This window comes from Peromyscus leucopus, chromosome 1 (assembly GCF_004664715.2).
Source record: "Peromyscus leucopus breed LL Stock chromosome 1, UCI_PerLeu_2.1, whole genome shotgun sequence".
NCBI classification, from domain to species: Eukaryota; Metazoa; Chordata; class Mammalia; order Rodentia; family Cricetidae; genus Peromyscus; species Peromyscus leucopus.
In genome coordinates, this window is record NC_051063.1 from 69,292,889 (window position 1) to 69,306,629 (window position 13,741).

At 43.6% G+C, this 13,741-nt stretch overlaps 1 protein-coding gene across 1 annotated transcript; it reads right to left on the reverse strand.

Annotated features, from left to right (window-relative positions):
* Positions 1–201: 201 nt before the first annotated feature.
* On the reverse strand, positions 202–4,855 carry Nps (neuropeptide S). The gene is made up of 3 exons (XM_028871992.2): positions 4,798–4,855; positions 4,605–4,686; positions 202–939 (listed from the first exon to the last, which is right to left on the reverse strand). Exons 1-3 carry the CDS (start codon positions 4,803–4,805, stop codon positions 760–762), a joined length of 270 nt encoding a protein of 89 aa, XP_028727825.1. The 5' UTR covers positions 4,806–4,855; the 3' UTR covers positions 202–759.
* Between the last annotated feature and the right edge of the window lie 8,886 nt (positions 4,856–13,741).

Genomic DNA, 13,741 nt, shown 5'->3' on the forward strand with positions numbered 1-13,741 from the left:
GGTGGGGGTGGGGATCATCCACTAGGAAGGTCTTAGAAAATGTACCCCCTACCACACAAGCACCAGTCAGCTCTCTGGTATCACCATATGACTGGCAGTGTCTCATGTTTTAAGATTTTAAAAGTCAAGACAAAACAAATATTCCAAGACAAAACAAGCCTTTGTCTTTATATATATTTGGAATCAGAAAAAGAGGTAGGGGGTGAGGAACAGACCAGAGGACCCTAGGGGGTTACTTTTTGCAGGTACCAATTAATCAACTGGTAGATCCAGCTGCACGGTTCATCTTCACGCTGGAATGCCACGAGACTCTTAGAAACAGAAGCAGTGCAACCAGCAAGGATGGGCTCAGCTGAGTCATTTGAGGAAATCATATTTTAAGGGAGAAATAGCATATACCTACCACTGCATTTGGTGTTACAGCACAGCAAGATAGCAAAAGAAGAATCACACAAATATGACAGTAAAAACGCCCATGCATTGCGACCAACTCAAGATCAAAGCCAGCGTGTCCCTCTGCAGTTGGGGAAGTAACTAGCTAAGCACAGAAATCGTTTTCCACTCACAGGTGGAAGTTTGAGACAGGTCTGCGTTTTTTCCCCCAAAACTTAATTTACTTGGAGCCGGTTAGGATAAGAGGGCCTCGTCTGAGGATGAGGAAGGAAGCAACAGCTCATGGTAAGATACAACCGCTTTTTAGCACATCAGTCACACTCTACATAGCTTGAGATTAATTCCCAGAGTCCTTTGCACACTTATTCATTGCTTTGCTCTTCGAAATGAAGTTTTTTTCACCCCTGAGCCAACTCCGTTGCGAAAGGACCTTTTCATCGATGTCTTTTCCAAAATTGGCTTTAGAAAAGCTAGTCCGTCGTTCCCCTCCAGCCTGGTTGGGCAGCTGCTCAGTAGGATGAGAAAATAATCAGGTTTCCCAGTCACCTGGTGATTTAGATGGGGAGGAAGGAGAGGATACAGCTTCTGGGTTAAAAGTTTATTTCAACAGCAACGATTTTCAAAACCTTTATGACTATGAAGTCACTATGTCTCACCTTTTTAATGGTGAGAAACATTGCTGAAACACATGTACTCAATGTAGACAGCATCTGGGTTACAGTTGGCTTGTCTACTTTTTATTCTGACATTCAACATTCACGCTGTATATAGTCCACATAATGATCACGTTGCCTTTATTTAATAAGGAATGTTTCAGGGCTCTGATTAGTCCTGGGAATGCTACTGAAAATTTCCTCAGGGGCTAGGAATATGACTCAGTTGGTAGGGTACTGGCTAGCATACCCAAAGTCCTTGGTTCGAGCCCCAGCACTGTATAAATTGGGTATGGTGGCATACACTTGAAATCTCAGCACTTGGAAGGTGGAGGGAAGGGGATAAGAAGTTTAAGGTCAGGGCTGGAGAGATTACCCAGTGGTTAAGAACACTGGCTGCTCTTCCAGAGGACTTGAGTTCAATTCCCAGCATCCACATGGCAGCTCACAACTGTCTGTAACTCCAGGGTACCCAAAACCCTCATAAGACATAAATAAAAATAAATCATTAAAAATTTTTTAAAAAGTTTAAGGTCATTTTTGGCTACTTAAAACTTAAAATAAAAAAACTCACTAAAATTGAATGAGTTTTAGGCCAGCCTGGGCTGCATGACACCCTCTCGCAAAAGTTTCTATTGTCCTAAGCATGTAAGGAAACCTGCTGCTTTATAAGCTAGTTTTAAAATTAAATTAACTAAAAGAAATTCCCCCTGGCAAAATTCACCCAGTGTGCCTCAACTCTAAGTTTGTCAAAGCACTGGACTTCCTTCTGGGCTGTCTGTGGCTGCCCACTAAGGTTTCCAGAAAGTGGTACCATTGAGTGACCCTGACATCTTCACCTTTGGCTGTGGTTCCAGTCCTCACCGTGGCTCAAGGCCTGGGTAGCACATCACAGGGCTGGAGTGCTGTGTGGTGGAAGAAACCGATCCAGAACCCCAGAGCTCAAATGGGGCCCAGAGAAGCTGCAGTCCAGTCCCACACTGTGTGGAAGAGGAGACAAACTCCAGAGCCAAGGCCACCTCCGGTCACAGCTGCTGAGACCTAGAGGCAGCACTGATCCAGGCCTCTGGTGGGAGCTGCTGACATTTGCCAGCTCTCTCTCCCTTCATTGCTTCAAAAGAAGTCTAATAACTGGCAAGGTGCTAACCAAATCCTGTCCTTGATACAGCAGCGACCTTGGTAAAGCCTTCTCTGAGTGACACACTTTCTGAGCCTCCTCCCTGCAAAGAAAAGAGCTGTGGGCAGCCAGCACCGCCGGCTCCCTGGTTCTCGGTGAGGAGAGCACATGCTTGCAGATGGTGCTGTTTACCGGCTGCTGACTCCAGGCCCTGGCTTCTCAGTTCCAGTAAAACAAGAGCTAAAGCATTTTACTAGAAATGAAGAGACAGCACGAAGTAAAAAGTACAAAAGCTTACACCTTTTGCTGTTTGATGTAGAAGACAAGTTTGCCTTGAATTACTCTGTTTGGGTGTTGGGATGAAGTTTACAATCCATCAAACTCCCTGGAACTCTTTGCCCTGGCTGGGTGAATGACTGGTCTCCAGTGCTCAGAGCTCCCAAGCAAATCTTCCCAATGGCCCCTGGGGGAAAGAAGATGTTCTCGCCCCCTCACTCTGTGTGTGTGTGTGTGTGTGTGTGTGTGTGTGTGTGTGTGTGTGTGTGTGTCTGTCTGTCTGTCTGTCTGTCTATCTATCTGTCTTTCTCTCTGTCTCTCTTCCCTCTATCTCTTTTTATTTGTGTTTCTGTCTCTCTCTCTGTCTCTGTCTGTCTGTCTGTCTGTCTCTCTCTCCCCTCTGTCTTTCTTTGTGTTTCTCTCTCTCTCTCTCTCTCTCTCTCTCTCTCTCTCTCTCTCTCTTTCTCTCTCTGTGTGTGTGTGTGTGTTGTTGTTGTTGCTTTCTGTTTGATCTGGGAATAGTCAAAGATGGTTTCATAAATATTGGTTATGGTAAAAAACAATCAAAAATTCTGAGTTTTCCCCTGTGTTAACATGATAGATAAATGCTTCCTATTTTAAATCTCCAGCAGGAGGACCTATGCGTCATTGCAGAAAGGAAGCAACTGACTCTTTCCAGAAATGCTCATGATGCTGCTTCTATCCCACAAAAGAAAAGTGCCAGTGCTGGTTATGAGACCCTTAAGACTCCCTAAAAAGACCTCAGCGTACTGGGCTGATCTGAAAGGAGCTGGGCCAACCCATCATCAGGATACCACTGTGCTCTTGCCTAGCTGAAGGGCTCCATGAAGCTCTAAACAAGAGTCTGAAATCCTATGTGATTAGACTACATCATCACTCACCCCAAACAGTCAGGTTGCCATGAATACCATCCACGGCATTACTGCCTGACAGGGCTGTAACGAGAACAGCATCCTCATGAGCAAAGCTAGAAATATACGGGCAACAGAGTAAAAAGAGAAACACTGCCTTACAGCCCAGGAGGTCTCTGCATACTTCAGAAGAAAGAATTCTTAATTTAAAAACAGCTACGGACAAGTGCCTCTTGTTCAGAAGTGCTGTGAGCAAACCTTTAGGGCTAAAGACTAGAAAGCAACAGGAAGACACTTGAGAAGATATGCCCATTTACGGCTTGTGAGTCCCCCACTTGATCAATGCCATGTCTTAAAAGATCAATGAGTAAATTAGTGTCGAATGCTCATAGGAGGGAAAGGCAGAAGAGAGGCTGTAGTCAGTAAACAGGAAATAGAAAAATGACAGATGCAGAGATCAATGAGAGGGACAGTTATATAAATAACTAGATCACGGTGCTTGAGGGAGTTGTCATTTGGAATTTCTGTGACCTCTCTTTATCCTAAAACTAGTTCCTCAAATTACGGTGAGCTCAGTAATCACACCATGACAGGTTAAATTTTAGTGAAGAAAGGTTAAAGTTCACAGTGTCATCAACAACCAAAGATATTTTAATATTGTAAGATAATAACATAAAAACAAGGACAAATGTTGTAGAAGGGACGTAAATGCCCCAAAGAAAGGCGATCATTTTTCTGGATGTATTGAGCAGCTCCAGAAATATAGTTAGGACCTCCACCAATACTCTTGAATAAATACATGAGTAAATATTTTGGGCAATATTTTATTGGAATCTAACATGTTATCTACATTCTTCATCTGGAAAAAGAGCACACATTTTGGTAAAATTAGGAAATTTCTGCCTCTGAAAAATGGCCACTGTGGGTTTTGTTTTGTTTTTGTACAATTTCAATGCAAAATATTTACTCTGATTAAGAGTGTATGCGTGTGCAATAAATAAATTGTCATGGGCCAAAATATGAACATTTTATATTGGAACTGCCATTTCCACATGCAGGACACAACCATCAAATAATTCACAACAAATTACTACATTCCAGAATTATCTACTGTCTCATACAAATTTATGTTCTACTAATCTCATGAATCTGTTTACACGCACTTTCCCCTAAAGGTCTAAAAATAAAATAAATGATTTTTTTGTCATATGTTTCTTAAGATTCTCTTGAACTTGGGTACTCCGCCACCCCAACCACTGATCTGACCATCAGACACAGCAGTGAGACCCTTACCTTGGAAGAGAAAACGGGGTAACACCAAAAGGTGTGCACCATGGACAGCGACAGAATCAAGATGAGGTTGAGTTTTACAGAGCTGAGGAGCAGAAAAGGCAGGATCTCTGGTTAAGTCGCACATAAGCAAATACGAAATTAAGAAAATACAAAAATTCAACATTCCTCTAGGCAGAAATAGGCAGTACTTTACCTAATCATTTTGGATTTTCTGAGATCTGCACAGAGGGGTTTTTATTGTCAAATTCCTCACGCTGGCTGTCTGATCCTCCTTGGGTGGCTCTTTTATATCAGAAAAGTTCAGAAGTAAAAATGTCACTGAGATCCATCCTGTATGACTGGTTGGCCTGGCTGTGGCCTTTTGTTCTTGTTAAGTAAGAAAAGGACAGTAACATGGAAGCTGTCGCTGAGTTACCGGGGGTTGACTTCATTCAAAGCTTGCCATTAAGATTGCCCTTCAAAGGCTCAGTCCCCCACACAGCTTCCCTGTGACACGGGTGGCCAGAGGCCACAAAAGGAACTTTAAGAATTGTTTTTAGCTGGGATTTAAACACTCAGAAAGGATGACAGTGTTCCGTTGAATGTCAGAGTCCAATACAATTGAAATTACTGAGGGACTCGAGTGATCACACAATGATGCACAGATCAGACCTCTACACTCCATCTCCTTCCTTCAGGACTTCAACTCTCAAAGCAAAACAAATGGCACATCTGTTGTGTCTGGTCCCCAAGTCAAGGAATGACACTGTGTCCTTTCCTGTAGACACTGTCGAAGTCCTGTGTCTAGACTTCTGTGAGCCTCTACGTCCAACACTTCCTTTCCTTTCCAGGGACAGAGCCTGACTGTCCCTATTTATCAGTGGGTGGTGGTGCTAAGAACTTGATTCAGGGGCATTAAGCAGGGACAGATGTTGCTGGGGGACACAATGGAGGAAAACAACAGGGGAGATACTTCTGCTATTGCTTCTGAAATGGTGCCAATGTTTTCATTATAATAGGAAGATGGAGATGCCAAAGTGCTTGCCGCCACACAAGCATAAGAACCCAAGTTTGGACTCCTAGCAACCACATAAAAAAACAGGTGCAGTGGTGCACTGTGTGACTATAGAGCTGGTGCACTGGAAACAAGAAGAACTCTGGAGCTCACTGTCCAGCCAATCTAGATTAGTTGGTGAGCCTCTGGATGATGAGAGACCCCATCTCACACACAAGTAACAAGTCAGTGAGTAACATTAACCTCAGACTTAAACATGCAACTGAAGAAAATCTTTTTCTCCTCAAGATCCTCATTTTTGGAGGGCAAAGGTACCCTGAGTTTGGGACATAGAGACTTGTCACAGCTACATTCACTCCCTTCTCTTGGGAAATGTCCCTCTGTATGATTTTCAGGCAACTGTCAATCATATAGTCCCAGTATGACTACCACAAGGACAAGGAGGTGACCCAGCTCCTGAGAGAACTCAGATCATAGGACTAGAGCCAAGCCAGAGGCCTGGGGCAAGTGTTCCAAACACCTTTGTTAAGAGTTTATTTTGAGGACATCACATAGGCACTGGGAGATAAAGGGGGCCCAAGGAATTGAGGACATATTTTCTCTTTTGGTTGTTCCTTAAGACCAACTAAAATACACACACACACACACACACACACACACACACACACACACACACACACCAATAAACCCCACAAAACAACAACAACAAAAAAAACAGAACAGAGAAGAACGAGGTTATATCCAGCTGCAACCTTTTGTTGACTGATGAGCGATGGACTGGCTAGATCTGGGACAATTCTTAGTAGACTCAGCTGTTTTTAGGACTGCAGGCTCTCTTTACATGCAGTAAAGTTAGCACCAGAAGGAGGGCAAGTAGTAGTATGCTTAAGGATCATGGAAACGCCACATCACTTCCCTTCTTCTTTGACTTGGCAGGAGACTAGAGAGTTCTAAGGAAGGGCTAAACAGAGTTCTATTAGCTATGTGGAGTCCTAAAGACAAAGGCACAACTCAATGCCATAACCCATGGATCTGTCTCTGATGCAGCTCAGCCCCTAGCACACTTTCAGACAGTCCCTCACCTCAAAACAGGTGACAGAAGACCCCTTTCCGAAGCATCTGCCCAAGACAAAAGGAAAGAGCTGCAGGAGCTTCCGGGATGTTAAACAAAACCATCTCAGCTGAGCACAGAATGCTAACCTCCCCTGTTGTCAGCTCTGGTAACACAAAACCCTTTTGTGAATGTTTTTAGTACCCGATTTTAAATATACACACATGAACAAGACGGAGGTCCAATAAGCAAAGAACACTTACAGATCTGTGCTGCAGTCAGGAGAAAGAGGATGGAGGACAGCCATACAAAAAAACTGTGAAATAATGAAAGAAACAAGCAATATGAAAAATGTAAAGGGGAAAAACTTACAGAAAACAACTTGATATTCTCAGAAGAAAGACAGAATATACTATACCTATGAAACAAGAAAAGAAAGTTATATAAAAAGGAAAACTTCAGGTAACACATTATCTAATGAAAAATAAAACAAAAGAAAACTTACAAGTATTGAAAATGAAGGTTAACTAAACCTTCCAGACATTAGATTAAAAAGACAAAGGAGAAAGTGTGTGGTGCTGAAAGAGTAAGATCAGTGTGATTCCACACAGACATGATGGAAAGTCTAGAAAAGAGAGCAGAAGGAATGAGAAGGCAGAGAACCACGGATGAAATATCATTGCTCCCAAAGCTTTCCAAGTGGAAAGGATTCAGCATTGTCTAACACAATGAATAAAACTCAGCCCATCCCAAAGCATACCACCAGAAAATTGGGTTCAATTAGCTTCTAAATATCTACAAAAACTCAACTCACAAATACTTTTGAACATCTCAAAAACAACACAGAGAATGTAGAAGGCAGTGAAACAATGCTTTCAAAGTTCTGGAAGAATTTCCAACTGCTATTTCCAATTTAGAATAGGAGTCCAATAACTCAGAAATAGCCAGAATTTATTCCTCTTCATTAACTGTAAGGCTATGATAATATTTTCATATGTTTAAATTTTCAAAACAATACTTCCCATAAACATTGTCTTAGAAAGCTACTTCAGGTTCCACCAAAGTGCATACAACTATGAAGAAGAAGATGAGAGACAGCCGAGAGGTGAACCAAGGAGATGAAGGAAATTCCCAGAGGGCAGTCAGGAGCCAGCTTTGAAAATCAACACTTTGTACTGGGTGCTTGCTGTGGTAGGTTGCATGCACTCGGGCGGCTCTCTGCAGCTCAGATCAGTGTCTTCATTGCAGCTCTGAGACAGCATGGTTACAACCCACTGTCTTCTACAACTGAGTCTCAGAGACGTGAAGCAACTTGCCCAAGGTCATGAAGCCAACGGAGGTGAGAGAAGCTGTCACTCTACTTCTGCGGGACTTCACAGGCTGTCGACTCTTCAGTGCATGGCTTTGATCATGGCTGAAATAGCCAGTACTTATGACAGTCAAGCCCTCACTTCCTAGCTAACATACACAACACACTGAAGTTTGATTATCTCAGTGTTGAAATCAAGTGTATTTATCCCAATAAAAATTTCAGATGTCTCCTCCCTCTATCAATACCCTGTCCTTTCTCTAGATCTGATGTGCTTGTCCCCAGTTGTATCTGTATAAAAGACCTGGAGGACCACAGTCATATGGGGAGGGATAGAAGGCTTTGAAGGAGGCTTCTGCAAGAGGATAAAAGTCAAAGAATGACAAAATGCTTTGTAAGGAGAATTAGACCACTGGAGAATTAAAGATTGGGTTAGTGATGAGTCTATAGAAAACTAAGCAAAAGAAAAGAGAGAGAGATCCTCACTCCAGGAAAAATGGTGCCACATGTGAAGGAAAATAGTAAGCTAACTACTTAACTCAACTAGGAGGAAATGCACCCCATTATAATGATGCTATTACCAAGGGGCTTCTAATCCAAAAGCGACTTAACTGCACTGAAAGTTATTTCTCGAATAATCATGTGTCTGGTAAAGTGGATCAACTAATTTCTGTAGAGGGAACTCAAGATATAATGTTGAAAATGAAAATTCAAACCACACTATGTATTCAGAGATAAATACAGAGACAATCAGCTTTAAAAGGTTGAAAGTGGCGGCTCTGGAGGAGGAAACTGAACTGGAAATGGGCCATTATCATAAAGTGCTTCTTGGATGATTTGACTCTTTCAGTAGAGTCTACTGTTACCTGAGACGTAAAAAGTAAAGCTTTGAGAGTTTACAACATTATGGACTAGTTATGCCTGAACATGGCAGGGGTCATCTGTACTGCTGCGTAGAAAAACTTTGCCTGATTTCAAAGAAAAAAGGCCCATACCAGAAATCCAAACCTAGGAATGGAAAGGGAGAGAAAAGGAATAAAGGATGGGTGGACAGAAGGGGAAGGGAAGGAAGAAGAGACAGCTATCAGGAGATGGATGCAGATAAATGGAGAAAGACAGATGGAAAGAGGTAAAAGGGTTGGTGTGGACAGATGCAGAGACAAAAAAGAATTTGAGCTCTATGGAGAAGGAAATGAGGAAGTAGGTAAAAAGAGATGGCGAAGGGAGAAAAAACATGGGGAGAGAGGTGAAGGAGGGACAGAAGGAAGAGAGATTGAGGTTGGCAGACAGATAGATGGAGAAATAGACGGAAGTGAAATTGTACAGCTTTTGAACTTAAATGCTTGAAACTCGTTTTCCTTCGATATTTCATTTACACAAGGCAACTCTCCTCTTCATACAACTTAGCCATTTTAGCTAGAATCATTTGGCTAATGCACTGGGCTCAGTACCTAAGAATAGCAATCAACACTTTGTACTGGGTGCTTGCTGTGGTAGGTTGCATGCACCCGGGCTGCACTCTGCATCTCAGATCAGTGTCTTCATTGCAGCTCTGAGACAGCATGGTTACAGCCCACTGTTTTCTACAACTGAGTCTCAGAGACGTGAAGCAACTTGCCCAAGGTCATGAAGCCAATGAAGGCGAGAGAAGCTGTCACTCTACTTCTGTGGGATTTCACAGGCTGTCTACTCTTCAGTGCATGGTCTTGACCATGCCTGAAATAGCCAGTTCTTATGACAGTCAAGCCCCCACTCTCTAGCCATCATACATACACAGTGAAGTTGGATTACCTCAGTGTTGAAATCAAGTGCATTTGTTCCCAAGGAAAAGTTTCAGACGTCACCTCCTCCCATCAGTATCCCGTCCTTTCTCTAGATCTGGTGTGCATCTTGTCTCTTGTTCCCCTACTTCTCTAGGCCAGGCTAGCTCTGTAATTCTAGAATCTTTCCCCTACTTCTCCCCATTCCTTTTCCTCCCTCTTGTTCTTCAGACACTCCACAAGACACAACCCAAGACACCTTCAGCTTTAGCTTTGATGCTATCATCTGGATCCTCAGTCATGCTACCTTGCATGGCTTTGAAACGGTGCCCTTCTCTTTTATAAGCATCTTGCCTTATCCCAAAGATTTTCCTTTGGAGGACTCTCATACCTTCAAAGATATTATTAGGTCTTTTGTTGGTGTTTTGTTAACAACAACAACAACAACAATGAAAGTTATACTATTTGGAATAGTAAAGCCCTTTTTGGTATCAGCAACCAGGGGTCTCTTAAGGTGAGTTGTTAGTAGACTGGACTTTCAAGGGAATTTGAGATCAACTTGTTCTCCATAAGCCCTTGTGATAACTGGGGCCTAACTTGTTTCCTCTGTCCTTCTACAGAGAGGAACTGAGACCAGCTGCTCTTAGACATCCATGAACTGCCATTTTGATCTACATGTAGATGGTGGTAATTTCTCATTTTTTCCCATCTTTCTCCTTCCTTCCTTCCTTCCTTCCTTCCTTCCTTCCTTCCTTCCTTCCTTCCTTCCTTCCTTCCTTCTATAGTGTGTTTTTTTGAGACAGGATTTCATGTATCCCAGGCTAGCCTTGAACTTGCTATATGTATAGCCAATCTTCTTGCCTCTATCTCCCAAGTGCTAGTATCACAAGTATATAATACCATACCTGATTTTATGTGGCGCTGGAATGGAACACATGGTCCTGTGCATGCTAGGTATTATTCTATTTGAGCCGCATCCCCAGCCTGGGACTGTGATAGTTTAGGAATAATAAAATAGTAATGATGTGGCTGATAGTTAAACACATTTCTTAGCTCTTTGATGCTTGCAGTCAGTATTAGTCTACTTCTGAATCTCTGTCGTAAGCACCTGAGAGACAACAACTTGAGGGAGGAAGGGTTTCTTTTGACTCACAGTTTCACAGGTCTTGGTCAGTGGCTGGTTCCACTATTTCTCGGCCCATTGAGAGGCAGAACATCATGGTGGGAGGCTGTGTCAGGACAGAGCTGTTCAGCTCATAAGATCCAAGAAACAGAGTCCATAGGTGGGCTTTTCAGCCCTTGAGTCTCCTGAAACTACACACTGGTTATTGTATTTATGTCCTTGTGGACATCTAGAGAGAGAAAGTAAGGTTATCATTAGACTTAGAGATTTCCCAAGATCCATGGTCCCTCTCCTTCCAAAGAACAGGGCTGCCAGCTTAGGCATGTGCTTATAACCAAATGGCTCATCACAGACAGTATTACCTTAAGCCTTTGTGAGAACTTTCTCAGTTGTTTGTCCCTGTGAATGTTGTTTATTCATCCGTTTGTACAGCAGAGGGATCAGTGTGTAATGTTTGCAGGGAAGAGAGCTGATGTGGTGGGTCTGGCATATGTTTGGGGTGGTGGATCCTTAGACACACCCATTCTTTCCCTCCTGTCTGCTGCCCCCATGGACAGAGCACCAGTGGATCTTAGATATCAGTCAGCAACAGACACAGGACACCCCTGTTCTTTTATGTAAGAAGAAACAGCCCCCATGGCCCATCGATTCCAGGAGGAAGAGTCAGTCACGGAGCAAAGATCCCCTACCCAGCCTAGCTGAAATATGCCACCCAATTAGCCAAGGAGCCAGGGCTTTGGGCCCCCGAACTTTGGGATGCTTTGGTATACAGAAAACTTAGTGGATAGCTCTTCAGTCAACATTCACTTGTGGAGGAAACAACACGAGTCATCGCCTGCAGCTCCTTTTCAAACTCAGCCCGGGATTCCACTTGACATGGTGGCCATCCTCTATACCAAAGACAACCTCTGTACGACTAACCTTGGTTATCAACAGGACACACCTAGGAAGAGGGTACCTTAGCCGAGGAAGTACTTTTATCAGTTGGCCTGTGGGCATGTCTGTGGGATATTTTCTTAACTGATAGTTAATGTAGGAAAGGCCAGTCTAGGATGGGTGATGCCATCCTTAGTCAGTTGGGCCTGGGCTGCGTAAGAAAGACAGCTGAGTGTGAGACTGGGAGCAAGCCAATACGTGGTGTTTGTCTATGGCCTCTGCTCCAGTTCCTGCCTCCAGGATCCTGCTTGAGTTCTTGCCCCAGCTTTCCTCAAACCCTCTCCTCCCCCAAGTTCGTTTTGGCCAGTGCCTTATCAGAGCAAGAGAAAGCAGGTTAGGATGCCCGTCACCATGACTCGGGCATGAACCACTCTTTCGGCATTAGCAACTGACCAAAGAATGGTGGCTAACACACAGAGACTCATAGATATGATGATGTGATGAGCGTGTTAAATGAGTCCTTCAAGGCCTGGATCGACCAATTCCACCTTTGACAGGTATTTCAGGTTCCTGGATCCCACAGTGCCATGCCTGGGACTAACAGGAAGGGTGTAGTCAGCCCACACCAAGACCATTGCCAACACCCTAAGTGACAGTCAGCAGCAGTTAATTGTGTAAGAGGCACTCAGCCTGCCACTTGTCCCCTGAAAACATGTTTTTGTGTTCATCCACTATGCTCTGGGCCCTGTGTTAGAAGCTGTGACTTAGAATTGATTATGACACCCTCAGTCCTGTCTTGTCCTTGGGGAATTCCCAGCTCAGATTCAAAAACAAGATTGGCTTTCTGAGTCCAAGCATATTAAAAACAGGTTTCAGCTGGGCAGCTGTTGTGGGGTGGCTGAGTAGAATATGCTCATTGCCTTGAGTTCTAGGCCAGGACTAAGAGCCCAGCACCTGAGCACTCTGACACCCCCTACCCACCCACCCAGCACTTTTCCTGTAGCCTGACTTCTTATGCATGAGAAGCTGAGTCTTCCATTCCTCAATCTGGGCCAAAAATCAGAAGTTCTAACTCAGCCACAGAGTGCCTGGAGCTGCAAGATTTTCCTTTCAACAGCTCTGTGTGGGGGTGGAGAGAAAGAGAATGGTGAACTCTAAGTGCATGTAAATGTCAACTGTGCATCCAAAGAAAGGGAGAGAAGTCGGGGGGAGTCAGAAGCCTGGCACAGGCCTCCAGGGATCTCTTTGGATGATGAGTCCCATTGTGTGATGTCTCGGGCAGACAGGGAGGGTGCCACGTGCCAAGAACACCGTCAACACAGAAGTGAAGGTTAGTGCCAGCTCTGCCCTGGACCTCACCAGCCTTCTCATGGAAAGAGCACTGCCCTGTCTGTCACACCCCAAATTGTCTGAGAGTCCCAAGTACCCTATGCACTTGCTTCTTCCCAATGTTAGAGTCAAAGTGAAGGGGGGAGGAACCAATGTGTTTTTAAAATTAATTAATTAATTTTTCTATTATCAGCTTGATACAGTATAAATTCTTATCTTAATAGTAAAATGTTTTATTGAGGTTTGCTCAGTAATTGAGTAAAACCAAAACTTATTATAAGCCACAGTCATCCTAGGGTCCCCCCCTTCTATATATATAGCCTCCATGATTCTGTGGGTTGTAGTCTGATGGTTCTTTGTGTTTTTTTTTGTTTGTTTGTTTTTCGAGACAGGGTTTCTCTGTGTAGCTTTGTGCCTTTCCTGGGACTCACTTGGTAGCCCAGGCTGGCCTCGAACTCACAGAGATCCACCTGGCTCTGCCTCCCGAGTGCTGGGATTAAAGGTGTGTGCCACCACCTCCTGGCCCAGTTCTTTGTTTTATATCTGGAATCCACATATGAGTGAGAACATACCATGTTTGTCCTTCTGGGTTTGGGATACCTCACTCAGGATGATTTTTTTCTAGTTCCATCCATTTGCCTGCAAAACTCATGATGTCATTGTTTTTCTCTGCTGAGTAGTATTCCATTGTGTAT

Excerpts from the sequence above, each read along its gene's own strand:
- Nps (XM_028871992.2), bottom strand. Across the intron at positions 940-4,604 it reads ACCCCGTTTTCTCTTCCAAG|GTGACTGGGAAACCTGATTA; the intron begins GTAAGGGTCTCA and ends CTAAATCACCAG.